The sequence below is a fragment of the Phocoena phocoena genome, chromosome 7, assembly GCF_963924675.1.
Source record: "Phocoena phocoena chromosome 7, mPhoPho1.1, whole genome shotgun sequence".
Classification (NCBI taxonomy): Eukaryota; Metazoa; Chordata; class Mammalia; order Artiodactyla; family Phocoenidae; genus Phocoena; species Phocoena phocoena.
The window spans coordinates 70,034,959-70,056,038 of NC_089225.1; the positions used below are offsets into that span (position 1 = coordinate 70,034,959).

Consider the following 21,080-nt stretch of genomic DNA (forward strand, 5'->3'; position numbering starts at 1 on the left):
AGGTCTCAGATGTATGGAAGATAATATACATGGCGAGTTGGCAACTCCCTTCAACAAAATTCTTTTTTTAACTTTGTCAAACAGAGAAACTGTCTAAGTAATTGTAATGTCATGATCACTTACTTTTTTTTTTTTTTTTTGCTCTTTTTTACAGAAACACACTGGGGAATGGGGCAAAACAGTCTTCGAATATCGAACACGCAAGGCCGTCAGACTACCTATTGTAGATATTGCACCCTACGATATTGGTGGTCCTGATCAAGAATTTGGTGTGGACGTTGGCCCTGTTTGCTTTTTATAAACCAAACTCTATCTGAAATCCCAGCAAAAGGTTTCACACTCCATATGTGTTCCTCTTGTTCTAATCTTGTCAACCAGTACAAGTGACCAAGTTCCAGTTATTTATTTCCAAAATTTTTGGAAAAAGTGTAATTTGACCAAAAAAGAATACATTTTTAAATTTTATTTTATTTTTTTTTTTGCTGTTACACCAAATACAGTTCAAATGCTTTTTGTTCTATTTTTTTACCAATTCCAATTTCAAAATGTCTCAGTGGTGCTATAATAAATAAACTTCAACACTCTTCCAATAACACTGTGTTACATTCTTTGAATCCTAGCCCATTTGCAGAGCAATGACAGTGCTTACCATCAAAAGATAACGTTTCTTCTGAAATAGTCAAACATGAAATTAGAAAAGACCTTCCTGTTTCAGCTACCTCAACCTGGTCAGAAACACAGATGAATTCTATAAGCCCCAGAAGATGAAAATAATTGTATAAAATACCAAAACTTATAAATTTCACTGATTAAGTTCCTAAAATATTGGTTAAAAGAAAAAGAGTAGAGTGTAGTACAAGAATTTAAAGAAATATTTTTGAAGCCATAATTATTTTAATCTTGAATATCAACTTCTTTTAAAGGTGCTTTTTCTTGTCATTGCTGGTCAAGATTACCAATATTTGGCAAGGCTTTAAAGACACATGTTCTGGTGCTAATGTACTTTCACTTTTAAAACTCTAGGTCAATTGTTGCTTTACGTTCAAAACACAGATGCACACCATCTGTACATGTCTCTGGTCAAAAAGATTTCCTGGTGTGTCACTGCCGGGAACTCTTTCTCTGCAACCTGTAAAAGTCAATAACAACAACAAAAAATAAATTTTGGGGCTGCTTTTGTCACAATAACAGAGAATGTCTTGAAATTAAACTTTGTAAGCTTGTATGTGGTTGTTGATCTTTTTTTTCTTACAGACACTCATAATAAAATATCATAATAAACATTCCTGGTTTTTGTCAACTTTTCATAGATTTAAAAAATGCAAGTATACAATCTAGTGATTTTTCTTGAAAAAAAGCATATTGAATCCTAGATGTCTGGCTTAATAATGCAATGACTCTCAGGAATATGAGATAACATGACTCATGCTGGGAACAGAGATAATGTGCAATGGGGAATCTTGCAGATTTTTAGATCATATTTAGTGGAACTCCTTGGGGCATATTGAAAACTGAGGGCTTCTATATGACACAATCCCTGGAAATAGTAACACAGTAAATTAGGGAGTCTCCAAAGTGGGAGGAAATTGCTGGTAATTTAAAAGGAAGTAAGCAGGGTCTGGCAAAACAGACATTAATATTAAGAACAATTGCAAGCTTAGGCTTTTTCTACCACCTCTAAACACTGCCTCATTTCCCTCTTGGGTCAGCCCCTTCTCCACCAACAAGTTATTAATCTTTTAGTTACTGCAAATGAAAATAGCATCGTCTTGCATACCTGACTTTATAGTTTGAAATGTATTCACTCTATATAATTAATAATAATAATACTTTCAAAAATAAAAATTCCATCAGTCAAATGTCAAGACTCTTAGTCTACTTATCCTCCAAGCTGGAGGCAACAAATGTTAGCAGTTTCTTGTGCATATTTTCAGAAATATTATCTATCTATCTATCATCTATCTATATATCTGAGTCTATTTGTATTATGCATTAGAAATTAAATTCCTTGCAGTTTCATTTTAGACATATTCAAAGCCAGCAATATTTGGTCAAGTCTTTCTCACATTGTATCACTCTGACATTGGCTCTCCTGCCTCATCTTTCATTTATAAGGACTCTTTTAACTACATCAGCCCAGCCCCCAACTAGAAAATTCAGGATAATTTCCCCATTTTCAGGTTAGTTGATTAGCAACCTTAATTCCACCTGCAACCTTAATTCCTCCTTTCCTTGCCATGTAATATAACATATTCCCAGGATCCAGGGCTTAGGATGTGGACACATTTGGGAGCTATTATTCTGCCTACGTCAACAATGATGCACAGAAGTAAGGAGAATGGTGGTGGTCATAGCTGTAGTGAGGGCAGTAATAGCCAGGTTTCCAGAGAAACTTGGCCAGTAGTGCCAGAAATGTCATCCAGTGCCCAGTTCATTGGTTTCACTAGGCTGCTTCTGGGGTGTGATTTTGAAGATGGCTCTGAACGTCAGCATTCCTTCATAGCTGTTCATTTTATGAACCTGGGTTCTATAACTTGTTCTGCATTTCCCTGAACTTCAAATAAAATCTATAAATTGCATTTCTTAAATCAGCCCAAGTTGGTTTAGGTTGTTTGCATGAATCCAAGTGTTTTGGCCTGAGCAACTGGGAGAAAAGTTGCCAATAGCTGAGATGGAGGAGACTATCAAGGTAAAAGATTTGAGGAGCTCTAAGATTTAACAAGATGGGGCAAGTTAAATGTAGAATGCCTATCAATCATCTAAGTAAACGTGCTGAGTTGGAAGTTAGGTATAAATCTGGAGGTCAGAAGAGAGGTCCAGGTTAGAAAAATAAATTTAGGAGTTTCAGCATATATACGGCTTTTATATCCATGGAAGTAGATACAATCGTTAAATAATTGAGTATAGAAAGAAAGGAGAAACTGTGTAAGTACTGAATTCTGGGATATTTGAATACTTACATGTTGGAGAAGTGAGGATGAAGCAGCTAAGGAGTTGGAGTAGGAATAAAGGGAAACCAGGAAAGTGTAGTGACCTAGGTGTAAAAAAAAAATGTTTGCTGTTTAGGGCTTCCCTGGTGGTGCAGTGGTTGAGAGTCCGCCTGCCGATACAGGGGACACGGGTTCGTGCCCCGGTCTGGGAAGATCCCACATGCCGCGGAACGGCTGGGCCTGTGAGCCGTGGCTGCTGGGCCTGCGCGTCCGGAGCCTGTGCTCCGCAACGGGAGAGGCCACAACAGTGAGAGGCCTGCGTACCGCAAAAAAAAAAAAAAAAAAAAAAAAGTTTGCTGTTTAAATTTTAAAATTATAGCGTATTAAGAGGATAAGGCTTAAGGTTGATGTATTACAAGGCCACTAATTGCGTATTTTAAAAAGTAAGGTCACGTGACGTTATATCAATATTCCTATGTCCTATAGATGGCAAATAATGATATAATTAAATCTTCTAATTCACAGTTATAGTATCACTTTTTCACCTCTTTGTTGATGGAAGATTGAATACAACTCTCTTTATCTTCAAGCTGGCATTTAAGCAAAAAATATTTCATTTATAAAATTTATTTTATAGGTTTTGAGGGTGAAATTTTTGCAGTCATAACAGCATTTTTGGAAAATGGAGAAAAGTAGGAAGAAAAATTAAGTATCCATGTCTCACATCTGTGGATACTTCCTTAAAGTCTTCGTTGTATATGCTGACATAATTATGACAAAATACACGTGTAATTTTGTATGCTGCTTATTTCATTTAACACAATACCATTTTATCCATAAGAATTTTTAAAATTTTGTTAATAATTAGGAAAAGCATAAAGAAAAATAACAGTAATGGCTCCAAAGTTAGAAATAACATCAAAGTGATTGTGCTTTTATCTAGTTTATATTAAAATTTTACTTGTCTGAGTTCTATCTTAGAGGAATGTACTTATTTTTAAAAGTGAATCATAAACTGTGAAAAATATTTTCTTTTCAGGCAGAACTCTCCATTGAATCATAACTCACTAAGTGAGCTTGATACAACATTGGTGAAAATATCTTATATGATGGAGCATACATGAAAGCTCTCCCTAAATCTTTAGGTTTCCCAATTTACCACACCTAAGGTCTTCAGAAATTTTTGAAGAATCACTTGTTGAGTTAATGTCATAAAGAAAAAAAGGTAATCATCTATAGCCAATATTTTTTTAAACAAATTCTTATCTGATCATATTTTTCCTCCTTTTTCTTCTTACCTCTTTAAATCTTGTTCAAAAACTATTTCCCTTTAAAATTTCACTAAAATACACAAAATGACGTTGGCATCTTTTAACCATATCTAACATGATATTCATTAATAGAAGAAAGGCTACCCTATGTAGTCCATAAAGTTTATAAATGGGGATTACTATATTTCACACCAGTTTAGTGATGATGGAAAAGCAATGATACACTTGCTTCAATTTTGAAAAGGAGTTATTTCATAATTAAATAGGTGGGAGAAATAATAAAAAGATTTAAGCTCTGTCTTAGATTGGGTTCCCTGGAAACAGACTCTATGGCAACTTATGTGAAGATTTACTGGGGAGTCATCTCGGGAGATAGAGAAAGTCAGGTTTGGACAGAAGGAGAAGCTGACCCACGTGCAATTGACATCGAGGCTTTGGGAAATCCTACAAGAAGCTCTAGAACTGAGATGGCCCTTTAGAGTTGTTATAATTCACAGTAAGAGTGAAGGGTCTGTGTAACCTTGACTCAGACAGTCATTGACTCTGGGCCAGAACCTGGAAGGGGTGTGGAGTGGGAGAACCTTCTGAAAGGCAGTCTTGGTGATTGAAGGAAGTTTTTAATGAGGGGCATGGCTGTGAGTCCTCAGTAACAGATATTCCAGGAGCTGATGCTTTGGCTTTGAAGAGAGAATATGGGTGGAGCAACACATTTTCTACTAGAAGCTCCTACTCAGCACTCTGCCAAACACTATAGGGAAATATAACACATGATCACTCCTTGTTAGGAATGTGTTGTCTAGAATAGATAAGTTGAACCCATATGAAATGGTACAAAAGCCTTCAGATGGTGAACAATTAAGTGCTAAATTATGCTGGGCCAAACATCTGAGATATAGGTAGTAGATGAGAAAAGTAATTAGCCAGTGGTGATTATATTGTCATAAAAGTCTTTAAGAAGATAAAACTTGGGCTTCCCTGGTGGCGCAGTGGTTGAGAGTCCGCCTGCCGATGCAGGGGGGCGCGGGTTCATGCCCCGGTCCGGGAAGATCCCACGTGCCACGGAGCGGCTGGGCCCGTGAGCCATGGCCGCTGAGCCTGCACGTCCGGAGCCTGTGCTCAGCAACCGCAAAGGCCACAACAGTGAGAGGCCCGCGTACCGCAAAAAAGGAAAAAAAAAAAAAAAAGAAGATAAAACTTGAGTTGTGTAATAAAGAAGGGGAATAATTTTGGTAAATTGTGGTAAAAAGGAAAGCAACTTTAGAGTAAGAAACAAAAAAAGAGGAGAAATCGAAGCAGGGATAATTATTCCATGCTCACAGGACAGTGAAGAATCCAGGCTACCTAAATCTATTTATTTCCACAACATTACGGAGCAATTATTAAATGCAAGCCTCAGGACCAAGTGCTCAAAGAGGTTCAAGGAGAATGAGATTCCATGAAATTTAGAAAATAACAATGTCATGAGAATCAACGTAGTAAGTTGTATTAGAGAGATCCAAGGCACTTAGAAAGGCCCAAGGAAGGAACTGTCATGTCTGCTTGGAGGTCCTCAGGAAAGGCTGTGTGAAGTATATTTGGCAACTTATATTACCCCAGTTTCAGATGAAGCATGGATTTCATGTGGTGGTGTAAGGGATAAGGCTGGAAGTATAGTCTGGACCAGAGAGCTTAGAAGAGCCAGGTGACAGGTTTTTGTCTTTTTTTTTTTTCTAATCTACATCTCAATGTAGACCCATATAAAGGTTTTAACTATTGGAAGGCTGTTACTTGAGGAGAGCCTTGAGGTCAAGGGAAGTGTAGTGAAACAGCATCAGATTTACAGGAGATGAGGAGATACCTACTGTGGAAGAAAGAAAGATGAATCAACATCTTAGCGAAGAAGAGGATGAGACTGAAGAACCTTGGCAAGGGGTCAGAACACATTTATTTTCAAAGACTAGACTGAGGAAAGAGTCACAGAGTATACACATAGTTGCTGGGAAAATTAGGTTAAGAGGGGACAATGGGGACAGCAAGGGGAGGACATCAGAAGTCAGGCAAGAGATGTTTCTATTTAACACAGAAGAACTCAGCGGAAAGTTACACAACTCCAGTCTTACTCACAGCTCTCTACATGGCAGTTCACCATGACAGTGATTCCTTTGGAAGGATAGCTGAACATGATAAAATGTGTGACTGACTGGAGAATACTAGGTCAGGGGCAGTTAAGTAGATTTGGAAAGTACCCTTATACAGATGGTCGATGAAATCATCTGGCTCCAGAATGAAATAATTAGGGAGCAAAATTTCCAAAGGAAAGGGGAAAAGGACAGCATGCTGTGCCTGTGGTGGGAGGGGTTATGTGGAGAAAGCATCATCAAGCGTTGGATTTGGCATCCTTGGTTTTTAATGGATTAAGAAAAGGAGGGTTTAATTTTGAGGGCTAAGGTTGTGATTAATTCAAGGGTTATGAGAAGAGAGAGGAGACTAAACAGAAGGAGGGTTATCATTTGTGCTACTGATAAAAATGATTGGGGTCTGATTTTCAAATCTTGTCTTGAGTTTAAACCACCTGGAAACTGTCCTCAGTGGCATCAGCAAGAGCACAGATTTGAAGGAGTGAAGGCTGTAACTGCCTGTAAGAGCCCACAGGGCACAGCATTATTCAGAGAAACTCGTCAGATGTCTCAAGGAGGGGCTTGGACTGCATCTGCCTATCTGAATCTTTAGGGCTTACATTTGGACTACAGATGTCTTCAATTTGTTGCATTTTTCTCATTAAAGTGACTAACAATTGTGGTCATTCTGTATCTCCAGCTGCCTTTCGTTATAAGATCTATCTCATAACAGTTTCAACTCTTGGGAAAATTGTTCACATTGCATTTCTACCTTCCTCTATTTATTACCATCTGAATCCACATTTTTTACTTCATATATGTGCAGACCAATCTCTTATAGTATTGATGGCATTTAACCGTAATTGCTTATATATGTAGGCTTTTGTTACACACTCTTTAAATTGTGGTGAATCGTATTCTTAGATAAAAATAAATGCACTCTTCGTCTTTTTGTTTTTGCTTTTAACTTGTAAGATAGTACCATGGTAAGGCATTGATGTGAATTAAATATCATTTGAGGTGTTTGTTGATGGCATCAAAATCAAATCCAGCAGAGAATTAAAAGTGTAAGTTGTACAGGATTATGCTTAATTAGTACAATTTCATCTTTAGGGATCCTTATTATAACAGTCTCACTGGTATCTTTGCTTAGATTGATTTTCAACCAGAATTTTCATCTTTCTTCACATTTCTTTCTATTGGTCTTCTTGAGTTTAGTTATGAAAGGGCAAACATGAGAATAGAAACTGCATTATTGCATGATGTGATGGCTCACATATCTTTAGATATAACACCCACTTTATCTCCAGAGAGATGCTCCATACACACATCAGTTACATCCTCAGCCTGTCTCCTTTTCTATTCCCCATGTTAGTAAATATCATCATCTTCCATCCAGGTACCTAAGAAGCCAGAAACCTGAGAATAATCCTAAATCTCTTGCTGTCTCACCCTCTCACTCTTTCATCAGATTTTATTGATTCTATTTCTTCAATCTCTTCAAGTCCATCTCTCTTTCTCCATCCTCAGTGGCATTGACTTCTCATTCCCTGTTACTTTTTCTCCAAACTTGTTCTAACTAAACTCTCTGTTGTCAGTCTCACACACAGTAAAAATTCTCCCTGAGTATTGCTGCCGAGGTGATCTTTCCAATATGCAAATCACAATATGTAACTTCTTTGCTTAAAACTTCGGTATTTTCAGTAAAGGTTCTATTGATATTTTGGATGGTTCAGATTTTGTTCAAAGGGATTAGCTTGCATGCAAGATATTCAACATCTTTGGCCCATCCATAAAATGCCTAGAATATTTCCCAACTGTTATAATCACAAACACCCTCCTCACACATTTCCAAGGGTTCTCTAGAGAGTATGTTTACACTCCCAGCTTATAACCAAAAATAGCTGCCGAAAAAAAAAAAAAAAACTTCTTCAGAATAATTTTCAATCTCTTTAGCTTGACATACCTTCATGGTACCTCTTTCTACTTTAACTCCAAACAATCCCTTGTAGGCAGTCTACTGCCATGTCAGCCTAACTGGGATTCCCTGAACAAGCCACAGCTCTTAAGAACTGCATACCCTAATTTATGTTGTTCCTTATATCTGGTATGCCTTCATTGCTCAAGACACTGTCTTAATCCCTCACAACTCATTAAGAGAAAACCTTTTCCAGGTAGTCTTCTTTGCTCTCCCTCCTCTCCAAATCCCAGCCTACTTTAGAGGGCTTAGTTCTGTGGTTCCACTGTGCATACTCCATTTAGATCAGTTATAACCATGTGTTTATTCAATTCAGTTGGTATATTGGTCTGTTTTACCCACAAAATGGTAAAATGGTAAAAACAGCCTATAAAGCATGGAATGACTTCCTGTAGCATCAACTGGATACTACATTCCAAACAAAAAATATACCAATATCCTTCCTTACATGAAATACACAAGCAAAACATGCACTCACAACAGATTCTTAGGCTATAGTGTAAATTAATCGGCCACCATTGTGAAATTGGTTTTGTTATGTGAATTTTAAGTTCCATTCTATTTTATATTTGTATCTGCAATTTTTACAAATGATATTTTAAGTTACTCATCATCTGTTAAAATTCATAGATCTGGAAGATCTCCAGTGTATCCTCTTCTTTCTCCTACCCCCAGATCACTTCTGGTGGCACTATCTACTCACATTTACAGGAACTCTAAGTAAACCAATTTGATAAAATGACTGTAACTATACTTTCCACATCCAGCGGGAAAAAGAGACAGAAAGTGTATGTGAGTGTTTTCCTGCATCTTCTTTTACACCTATTACAATCAAACATTTTAATATTTGTCAAATTCTGATAGATGAAATTTAATATCTTACTGTTTTGGTTGCAGTTTTTCTTTCTAATGACATTATATTTCTTCCACATGTTTATTGGCCTTTATATTATGACTTTCTGAATTATCTATATAGGATTTTGCATAATTTTGCTTTTTTGTACTGATTTTTAAGGGGTTTTTTTTTTTGCATGTAAAGTATAGCAAGTCTTTTCTGTCATAGTTATTACAAAAATTTTCCCTGTTTAAACAAGCTCTTATGCATGCTCATTGAGTTTTATAATATAGATTTAAAATTTTAGAATCTGATATTTCAACATTTTACTTTGTTATTTATATATTTGCTTTCATTACCATTCCAAGATTATTAAACTACTCAAAATAATTTATGCAAATACTACATTTAGAGGTTTTTTAAAAAGTGAAATATTCAGTCCATTTGGGAAATGTCTTGATTTAAGGACCAAGGAAGGAAACATTCTTTAAAATGATAAATGTCTATCAAGTAACTGTAACACCATTTATTGAATTAATGAGAATTAATTTAATTATACATTAAAAATATAATATAGACATGTATTTATATATATAAATCTAATATAGATATATAGATTCTTTTGTTTTGTGTTTTTTTTTTTTTTTTTGTGGTATGTGGGTCTCTCACCGCTGTGGCCTCTCCCGTCGCAGAGCACAGGCTCCGGATGCGCAGGCCCAGCGGCCATGGCTCACGGGCCCAGCCACTCCACGGCACGTGGTATCCTCCCGGACTGGGGCACGAACCTGCGTCCCCTGCATCGGCAGGCGGACTCTCAACCACTGTGCCACCAGGGAAGCCCTAGATATATAGATTCTTGTCTAAATACTCTTCTTTTACGATGGTCAGTAGATTTTTATTATTTTTTTCATATCTAATAGGAAGAGTGACCCATCTTTACTCAGCATTTCTGTTTTGGGGGGGATTCCTTAACATTTTTCTTGCATATTTTTGATTCCAACGAGCTTTAAAATGGTTTTGTCATGCCCCATGCTTTTAAGATCCTACAGGGATTTTAAGTAAGATTGTGCTAAACTTATATTTTAATTTAGGAAAAAGAATTACATTTTTCAAATACTGAGTTTCCCTATGTGAGAAAAAGGCACAATTATGCCCATTTTATCTTATTTTACATACCTTCGTCAAAAGTTATGTTTTTTTTTAATCAGGTTCTATAAATGTCTTATCATGTTAGGTCCTTAGTGTTGTATGTTGTTATTGCCTTTGTGGATAGAATCACTTCTTCTGTTATGTTTTCTATCTAGTAATAGAAATAGAAACAGTAATCAAAATACAATAGTAATAATGACATCTGCTTCATGCTAGTACATAAATCAACTATGAATATTCTCTAAATATACTTTTCCAGTTACACAGTAGATATTTTCTCATCATTCATTCAATGAATGTATTTTGAACAAACACAAATATCAAGCAGTATGTTGGATCCTTGTAAAGAGCCCCTGCCCTTATAAAAAATACAATTAATAGAGAAGATTAAGACTAATCAAATAATCATACAATTATAGAAAGCATCATAATTTGTGCTATAAGGAAAAAATACAAGGTGCCAAGAAAATTTATAACGGGGGATGTTATCTAACCTGGGAGGTAGTGAAGGGTGAGGACTCTAGGAGGATTTCATGAGGATACAGCACTGAACAGAGCTCTAAAAGATGAGTACTAGTAAACTGGGCAAAATAAATGCAAATGCAGATGGCCTTTGACAGGATGGGGAATCTGGTTTAGGAAATGGACAGAAATTCATTGTGTGTGAAGCAGAGAATAAAGCAGATGGCGGCAAAATGAAGCTTGAGAACTAGGCAGGAAGTCAGGTCATGCCAGAGCCTCATAAAGTTTAAGTATTTTTGTCTTTATCCTAGAAGCTACCAGTGAAGCTTTTTAAGGATGTGTGTGTGTGTGTGTGTGTGTGCACGTGCGCGTGCATGTCTGTGTGTTGTGTTGGATGGTGGCGGAGAGTGAGGTGACATATTCAGGTTTATATTTCAGATTGATCGCTCTGGTTCTCCTGAGAGTAATGGATCAGAAGAGGGTAAGAATGGATGCTTAAAAACCTTTTAGAAGGCTATTGAAGGAGCCCAGGTGAGAAATAATGATAATGTGAGCTAGGATAATGGCAGTGGAGGTAGAGCGAAGGGTATGGCCGTAAGGAACATTTAGGAAGCAAAATTGAAAATACTTAGCAATGCCAGGGTTCTGGCATTGTAAGGGAGAGAGAGGTGACAAGAATGACTACCAGGTTTCTGGCCTGCCTAAATGGATGAATGATGAGGCTCTTCTCTGAGATAGGGAACACAGAACATAAATCAGCTTTGAGATATAAGTATAGTAATTTTTTGAAACATAATGAGCTACTAGTACTTCTGAAATCCAAATGAAGATGGTGAGTTAAACATTTACACATGCATTTCTTGAGCTCCCAGGAAAGATTTAGGTTGTGTATATACATTGGAGCTATTGACATTAGATAGAAATGACATGGATAAAGCCGGTGATGAAAGAAAGGGTATTGAGTGTGAAGGTAAAGAGAAAAAGACTGGTCCCTGGGGAATGCTGACATTTACATATTGAGTAAAATGATCATTGATAAAGGAGACTGAGAAGAAAAGCTGCTCTTGGGTAAGCCAGCCAGTCTGATAAAAAAAAAAAAAAATCATCCTACTGGCATGCCCCACGCTCCATAGGCTTTTGGTTGTCTTTGCAGCATCATTTCCTTGGTTTGCCACTGTTGGACCTCAGCCCCCAAATCAGCTTTTAAGAGGTTATTCTTAGTCTCTCCTAAAATTTTCATAATTTCAAAGAAAAGTGTTATCCTGAGGTGTTCTTTTTTCATGGTGGGATAGGAACTCTAAGTGAGGTGGCTCCAATGATTATTTTTTTTTCCAGATTTTTCTTGCACTTGCTTTCTGCCATATAACAACATTGATGTGAGAAGAAATGTTCTCTACAATTTCTTTGAATCTTTTTTTAATTTAAAATAAGTTACATTGAAACTGGCTCATTTGCCAAATTTTGTGTTAGGAGTCTGGGACTTTTTCGGCATTGTCTGTGTTTTCTTTGCTATTTTTCTTCCTTTCTGTTCATTTGGGGAACTTTCATTTGTATTTTTAATAAAGTAATAATAAATTAATTTCACCATCCTCCCCAGCTGCAGATTATTTCACTTTTGATTATGCAGAGTTTGGGGTGTGTGTTGGACATGACGGAAAGAAGTACACTCGCCTAATGAAACCTATAGATATGGAACAAAGGCAAGAAATTTGAGGGATCCTGGAATGGTCTGGGGCAGCCTTTTATTTGTAACATTCCTGAGGTTCAAATAAGAAGTGGTATTTCTATAGCTGAAAATTATTAGTGCTTTTGACTTAAGAGAATCACCACGCATTTCTGGCTCATCTAGCTGAACTTGTACCACTTGTACAGGTTGGACTTGGAGGAAGTGTTACTACAAACAAAACTCACAAACCTTTAGATATATACATATTCAAATATTCAAAATCAAGACGTGGAGCTCAAATAACCAATTTGGGAGAAAATATTGTGAAATAAATATTGAAGGTAAAACTCTGCAAACATTTAGGCTAAATTCATATGTGATACACTGGGACATACGTTTTATTATCACAGTTTATTCAACCATGAAAAATAAGTTGCTTTTCTCTTGTTATCAATAGTCAGTACCCTGAGATTTTTAAGGGCATAGAGAGTGATAATTAGTGTCGTGTTGCCTTTGTGAGTGATGCTGCAAATTGATTTTCTTTATAAGCCAGTATCTACATGATGAAAGTTATTTGTTGTTTTATCTTTTAAACAAATGGCAAACAAAGAATACCACAACACCTAACTTTTCACTACTGAAAATGAAATGGATCTAATATGTTCAAAGGAATTCCACGAAACGAAAACCATTGACATGACAAAAGCGTGCATTTAATTCAATGCTTTGCAGAGATACATCACTAAAGTTGTGTGCATGGCTTGTCCTTTGGGATGGTCCCAGCTGTTTATTTTTAAAGAAAAAATAAAAATGGAGCCAACAAATGCAATTAAGGAAAAAAAATCCTTGAGACATAAGGGGACCTACATGTTCTAGTCTAAGAAACATGCAAGTATTACAAAACATTCCAGATACAGTATGACAGATGAACAGTGAACAGGCGCTGGAACAATGCTCCTTCTTTCAGAAACGGGAAGTGTAACAGTTATGTTTTCACAAATGGTATTGATGAAACCATCTTTATTTTTAAAGAATTTTATAGAAGGAATTTTAGCACCATCGTTAAAGGAAAAATAATAATACACTTTAGCCCTGCCTATCTCCAGTCTTGGAATAATCACAGAAGCATAGCACCTTTTAGTATCTAAAATATAAACAAGACTAGTAAGTCCATCCCAGCTTGTAGAGATGAGGTAGCTCATGCTAAGAAATGTTGGGTCATTTTTCCTATGAGAGTTCAAAGGCCAAATGTTCTAATTCCAATCATCAGATTTGATTAGAATCAGCTCCACAACTCTGAGTTTCTAAATCCTTTTCTTCATTATAGGCCTCAGGAAGATGAGATTGTACATGTGGAAGACTCTCAACTTTGGGTCCTGAACATTTTTTTTTAAAGTTATGTGGAAATTATTTAGCATTCTATGTTTTCTTAAGCAAGGAAATTCAAATGTATTCAACGGTATACTCATTTAACTTCTACCTATATTGATAGATCGAGTCAAGAGGGGAAGGTAGCTTTAAAATTGAATGAGGAAGAAGTCTAGATTCACCACACTTTACAAAAATTTAGGATTACTTTTTTTTCAGAAATTCCATTGAATATATACTATTTTAACATTCCATTTAAGACAGTGAGAAACTGATATGTTTTTCATGGTTCCCTTTAAAGAGTCTCCATGTTAGTTATACAATATCAAGACATGCATGTGGGTTTCAATCACAAGGATAAACATTTTGTTTTCATTTTTAATTGATAATCTGGAAATGAGAGGTCACAAAAGGGCACTACTTTCTTTTTTTCCAACTGCAGCCACGTGAAATAAACGTGTTTGGTCTTACATACCCCACTCTTTAAGCTATCTGCCAGGAAGAAAGATTTTCTTATAAATACTAAGCAATTTTGTCATTACATTGAAATAAATTGAAGAAAATGGAGATTTATTTATTCAAACAGTTTACTTTTTTTAAAGGTTGTCATAGTCATGGATCATCTTAAACCTAAACCGCTTATTGAAAAATATTTTAAATCAATTAAAACTTGAGGATTGTAAGTAAAATAAATATTCTGAAGGATAAGGAGGCCAGGCACTTAAGACCATATATACAATGCTGATGCAGGATCAGCCATTACTTCAAGAGTCTCAGGATCAGCTTCAAACAGTCAAAGTCCTGTGAATGGTGGTGGTCATTGAGGGTCGGGGTGGTGCTCATTGTTGATGTATCTCGGCTTGCTTCACACAAAACAAACTGGCCCAATTTCGATGCCAAATTCTTGGTCTGTACTGCCGACATCCACAGGGGCAAGATCTATAATGGGCAAGCGTGCCACATTCTGTGTTCTATATTCAAAGATGGTCTTGCCCACATTTCCATTTCGTTTCTGGAATTAAATGGTACAACGGGTTAACAGCATATACAAATTACTCCAAAGATTTTGGACAGCAGCTTCCAAACCAGTTTTTATAAGGTAAAAGCAATGATTTTTAGAACACTATTTAAAAGTAAGAGCGCTGCTAACATGAAGTGAGATACTGGCATAACTGGCAGGCATTTCTCTCATTCTTTAAATTGAGAAAATGACCTTTATTCTTTTGCAGCTTCCCAAATGGTCACTAACAATATAAATTATGAAAGCCTTTTTGATTTTCACAAGTGAAACCATAATTCATCATTAACTATTTTCCTTTTTTATATCTAGATATGCAAGGGGGAAGACGTATAAATCAGTGAAAAATGTAAGGTAACTCAGATTGATTGCATATTTTAGAATCAGGAAATCATAAGCATGGAATTGAGATTAAATAAACTAAGTAACTTGCAGGAGAACCAAAGTGAGTTTACGAAAGAGCTGCAAGGATCCAGTCCTTTATTGTTTTGTATTAAAACCTCTACCGGTATTTCACGTACTAACACACATTCAAATTTACCCTAAGGAACAACTATAAACAAACTGCTGTTGTGTTTATATACAGGGTAAAATTGCCCCCACCTCTAGTGCCAGGGCAGTATTTTTAACAAAATGATTTTTTTCTTCAACCAGATCAATATGGATCAAAAGTACTTACAGAGCAAGTATCATGAAGAACTACATATCTGAATCTAACGTTTCCCTCTGCTTTGATTTCTAAGTCATTTGACCCTTTGAGAACCACAGCTTTCTTGAAGTTCTTAGCTTGATCATCCATGTATCCTACACTGTTTTTACAGATGTAAGTAATGTTCTGGGAGGCTTCTTTCGATAAAAGGCGCAAGAAGGTCATTTGTGTAATGGCTGCATTAGGTGACTGGTGGTCTCCATAAACAAACTAGAAAAACAAAAAGAGTCTTTGTTATATGTGTCTACCCCTCTTGAGTTCTTATGGTTGGACTAATAAAATTGGCACAAGACAGATTAACAGGAGAAAAAGAAACAACTTTAAATCAGGACACAGGTCTCATAGAAATGGGACCTAAGAAGTGGCCAAAGCAGGCAGCTTTTATACTTTTTAGACAAAAAAACCAAAAAAACAATAAAACAATAAATTTGAAAGGAATTGACAGGACAAAGAAACCTAGGTTTGGGTATGTAATTGGTAAGGAATTTAAAGTTTGGGCTTGGGTAGTAAATTAATAAGGAAGTAACAAGGTTTGTTTATACAGGCTTCTTGGCTCTAAATTCCCTGTCTCTGATGATAAAAATGTCTTTCTGTCCCCCAGTACAGGAACGGTACTTTTCACAAGGGAGATTTATTTCCTGCTTTCGGGGAGACAAAGAGCAGGGTCAAAGTGTCCCTCTTGCATCAACCGTTACTTAAATAACTTTAATTCAAAATAATCAACATGCCACTGAATCATATTTTGGAGCGGCCTGCCCTGGGCCCCAATATATGTAATACTGATTAGTTTTATAGTGGGGTGTGTGTGTGTGTGTGTGTGTGTGTATTGATTTCAGACAAATTAATTTTGAAGAGTATTACTTCTTTTGAAGAGTATTATTCTTTCATATAACAAGATATTATACCTATATACATAAAAATATCTTAAAATTTCTATGAATATTCACAAATAAGAAGCTTTGTCCTTACTACCCCAAACAAGTGGTGATGAAACCAAAGCTAATTATAACTCACCAGAGAAAGTTTAAGTATTTTTAAATTTGCTTCTCTATTTGTTTAAAAAAAAATCTTGAATATTACTTTTTAGAAGAAGTTATATACTTGGGCATAGGTTTGGATATTCAATCATGTAGCAAAAATAACTCACTGTTTTTATTGTTAATTATAATAAGAATTAGGACTTAACTATTGGTATAAAATCTTTTTTAACCCGACTGTTATATACTTGTAGGAAATATGAAGTACGAGTTTTCCATTAGCTAAAACAAATAATCAAAAATAACTTCCTACAGGATATTTCCTACCCATCTTCTACTTTGAGCTTTACTTTTAATGCTCCTATATGAGTTTTTTTACATAATATGCTAACTAAATTACATTTCACTTAGGCATATTTAAATTAAAAAATTTTCCTTTTCATTAAATAATGGTTGATTCTAGTATATCCTACATATACCCATAATGTCCTCCTACTATGTTTATTATAAACAGGAGTTCTGAGAAAAGGTCAGGAGCAGAGCTGAGAAGAAAATTTCAGAGTTAGGCTGCCATAAAGAGATCTGGAATAGAATTAGAATCTAAACACTGGACCATGAAAGAAACATAGAGGGGACTAGACCCAGAAAAATATCAATACAATGTACATAATCATAAAAATGCCTTAAGTTTAAATAATACTAAAAGGTTTGCAAAGTGATTCAATCATTAAAAATAATATTATAGTAATTATCTAATATTTATCTATAACTTACCAAATACTAGACACTATATTAAGCATCTTATATACACACAGAAACTATGAGATAAATATTATTGCCCTCACTTTAAAATGGCGAAACTGAAGCTCCAAAAGGTTAAGTGACTTCCTAAGGTCCCAAAGTTAGTAAGACATCCAGGTATGAGTCACCTAGGTCTTCTGACGCTAAATATACTTCCTGTCTTCCAACTATGGCAAGATCCCTTCAACTCTACTCCACAGTCAGTGTCATGTGCATTAAAGGAGCTAATATGAAAAATAAATTACTTTTGTACATTCCATCAATGGGAAAATTATCATTCAAAATTTATGTTAATTTAATTCATAGTAATGTTTATGCAATGATACTGCAGTTGTAACTAATGAGAATATATCACTTCAAAATAAACCCAGTCAAAAAATAATAGCACAGTCCTAAATACATACAATAAATAATGACAAGCAATGAATACAATTTTAAGTAAACATATTAAATTACCTGAGATCCTCTATTCATATCAAGACCATACCAAACAGGCTTATTATCAGGAGATTTGCTGGCCCACCAGGTTTTACGTGGTACACTGGATGGGTTTGCTGAAATACATGTTTCTCCTGTTTCCATGTTGCAGTAAACTTTGATTGCATCTTCAACAGATCCCTGGTTAGGATCAATCCAGTATTCACCTATTTTCCAAAATAAAAATATTTGCTAAATAAAAAGAATTTCAAACATGATTATGAGTCTCTAAAAGAATTAACAGAGGGTTCGAAAATATGGAGTCATTGATTAAGGACTCTTTGAAGAGAGAATCACAGTTAAAGAAACACTCTGCAGCTAAGGAAAAAGTAACTGTTATGCATTTGGGCCCTTTCTACATGCCAGGCACCTTGCCAAAAGGTGCCTAAGGCTCAAAACACAAATGTGAAGAAAATACCATTATACCCATTTTACAAATGAGAAACTATACCAAAAAGAGAGAATCCACAGTAAGTAAGCAGCTTTGCCAAAATGAACGTGTTCCCACTTAATTTGTAAAGCCAATATTTTAAAACAAATAATAATGGAATGTAATAAAATAATGTATTCGAAACTATGAATAAAGTAAGTAAATGAGTCAAACTACAATTAGAATGCTATGAATTATCTCACTGGCCTTATTTAGAATTGATCTTCTCATGTAGAAGAGATCCTTGAAGCAGGCTATACCAAGATAGTGCTTGGTGCTAGAGATACAGTCAGTAAACACACAAAATAATAAATTTTTGTGCATATATGTCTATGTACACATCTGTGTGTATATTTTGTACATATATAAAATATATGTATATATATTACATGTATATTTAGATACATATATATAAATATATACCATTTATATAATAGTATATGTAATATATGTATAAAAAATATAAATATATGTATGTATATATAAAATGTATGTATAAAATATATAAATATATGTATGTATACATAAAATATACATATAAACTATGTAGGAAAAGCTGCATTTTAAATGCAATGAAGGGGCATTTATTTGGTGGTGGGATGTAAGGTATAGAGTTAGTAATTGAATTGCTTATTCTGCAAAAGATAACCATTTTAGCTATCCCTGTCAATATCATTTCAAAGTTAACTGAAACTCTTAAGCATTTCATAGCTCATTCCTATGGCCTAGGATCTTTCTTTTCCAGGTCTTATTAGATTAATCAAAATGATAGAATTTTGCAAACTTCAGGCATGGTGTATACAACTAGAGAAAAAGACTATTTAATTCCAAAATATTTTATAACGTAACTATAACATAATCCTGCAGCAGAGATTACTGAAGTGTGATTTGTAGAACAGTAAATGACATGAAAAGAATTCTATATTCAAATAAATTGGGGAAATAAAATTTATACTTTATTCTACTCTTGATGATCCAACTATATGTTAGCATATTAAATCCCTGAAAATTACTGAGGCAACCAAATATATTTAACCTTCCGTAAGCAAGTATTTTGGACATTTATATCACCACAAAATTATCAATATTTTAAGACTTCTGGATGGAATTGGAACTACCACCGTGAAACTGGATCATGAATAGGCTACGTCCTCTATTAAAGCGCTTAGCTTCTCACGCCCTAATTTTTCATATCATTGGCCATCCCCACCACTAAACCACAAACTCTGTGACTGTCCACCATTTTCTCTCTTGTGTCTATCACTAAATAGAGAGTAAATAAAATATTTTGGAATGCATTGGAGAATTACACATCAGAAGCAATGAGCTTTGCTCAAATGGGCAGCTGTCTACTCACCGCTCTGCTTTGCAGAATGGCAAAGCTTTAAGTCATCACAAGTTCGGGCTGGGTGCTTTCTAGAGCCATCAGGGCTGCGCATGGTTTCGATCTGACTACTGAGTGACTTCAGGGTAGCATGCACCCCTGGGTCCGTTTTGTTTTTGTCATCAGGAGCTGCCTGATCTTCAGTAAACTCTGGAAGTGGATCTGGCATGCTCTCATCATAGTGCCCCATGATATCCCCAAGAGCAGCTGTAAGGTGGCCAGGGGGACCCGGAGGGCCAGGGGGACCAGGCTCGCCAGGAGGACCCTAATTTAAAAAAATTGGAAATACATTTAACACATTTTTTTGGTTTTTGTTTTTCTATTGGATGCAAAGGCATTGATGGGACTTGGTGCAGAGAGAGTTACAATGCAACACCCCAATGTGATGGTACTTGGGAGATCTGTGACTCATGCCCTTTTTAAACTAGATGGTTCTGGCCTGCGAACCTGTAACATTCCAAGGGTGAGAAATGATGCATAATTGCTTTTCAGGCAACATATCTGCAAGTTGGCATCTGAGGTAAATAAAGAGCAAAGCACAAAATATTTGCTTTGATGTTTACCCTTGAAGATGCAATACACTTTATGTTAAGAATATATAGATATGCACACTCATTTCCAAACTATTCTGAGCAAGGCACAACTAAGATGTTTTAAAAGGATTTATGGACAGAAGCTGAATGAGGATATGCAGAGGAGTTGTGGGTGCTAGTTCTATAAGACTATACATCAACGCCAAGGAAATACACACAAGAAACACCCGCAAGAGAATTTCCCCGTATTCCCAAATAAGGGGGAAAGCACAGGAAGTCTTTTTATGTGCATTATTTAGTGTGTAGATCAAAATCCTCTCTATACTAAACAAAACTGGAGGAAGTTCTCTTTGCCCTTTTTATTAGCAAAAAATAAAGAGCTGTCTTACTTTTTTTTGCCAAACAAGAACTACTAGAGCAAAAGGGAGATAAGCACAAAAATTGGCAGAGGCTAGAAAAGTGGATCCTCTCTATTAATTTCCTTCTGCATTTTCTCAAGGAAGAACTCAGCAACTTGAGAGAATTAACCAACAACCTGAAGATATGTGTGGTCCACATCTCTCGTGGGGAGTACAGTCCTGGCAGGCAGAAGGCTGGAGTTCTGTTACTGGCTCCGCCACTTGTTACATGGCTCTGGAAAGTTGCATCAACCTCTAGTGCAAACATTTCCTCACCGTCAGGAGACTTTAAAATCTGTGTGGTTTTTTTTTCTTTAAGATCATATCATGATTCCATACATTCCTTTATGCTAATCTCAGGGGAGGGGATCTTTTTTCTATCAAGGACCACTAAAACACAAGATGAAGTCAATCGAGAGCCACATAAGTCAGAGGTATTCCAATTCTGTGGCTGTTTTCCATTTAAAGATAGAGAAATAAACAAATAGAAAATATTCCTCTTGACGACCACAGGAAATGTAAAGCTATTCTTTCCATGTAATAAATATTTGGCTTAATGGTATTGACACTAAAGGGTAGAGACAGAATAAGAAAAGGA

The 21,080-nt window shown here is 35.7% G+C and overlaps 2 protein-coding genes across 2 annotated transcripts in view; one reads left to right on the plus strand and one right to left on the minus strand.

Annotated features, from left to right (window-relative positions):
* COL3A1 (collagen type III alpha 1 chain) overlaps nt 1-1,281 on the plus strand; it is a 38,645-nt gene extending 37,364 nt beyond the window's left edge. The window contains exon 51 of the mRNA XM_065880457.1: nt 155-1,281. Within this exon, the coding sequence (XP_065736529.1) occupies nt 155-301 (147 nt within the window). The 3' untranslated portion in view covers nt 302-1,281. The remainder of the gene's footprint in view (nt 1-154) is intronic.
* Nucleotides 1,282-14,024: 12,743 nt separating this feature from the next.
* Nucleotides 14,025-21,080, minus strand: part of COL5A2 (collagen type V alpha 2 chain) — a 142,300-nt gene continuing 135,244 nt past the window's right edge. Inside the window, exons 51-54 of the mRNA XM_065880771.1 lie at nt 19,525-19,816; nt 17,717-17,904; nt 15,453-15,692; nt 14,025-14,767 (exon numbers count right to left, since the gene is read on the minus strand). Of these exons, the coding sequence (XP_065736843.1) occupies nt 14,621-14,767; nt 15,453-15,692; nt 17,717-17,904; nt 19,525-19,816 (867 nt within the window). The 3' untranslated portion in view covers nt 14,025-14,620. The remainder of the gene's footprint in view (nt 14,768-15,452; nt 15,693-17,716; nt 17,905-19,524; nt 19,817-21,080) is intronic.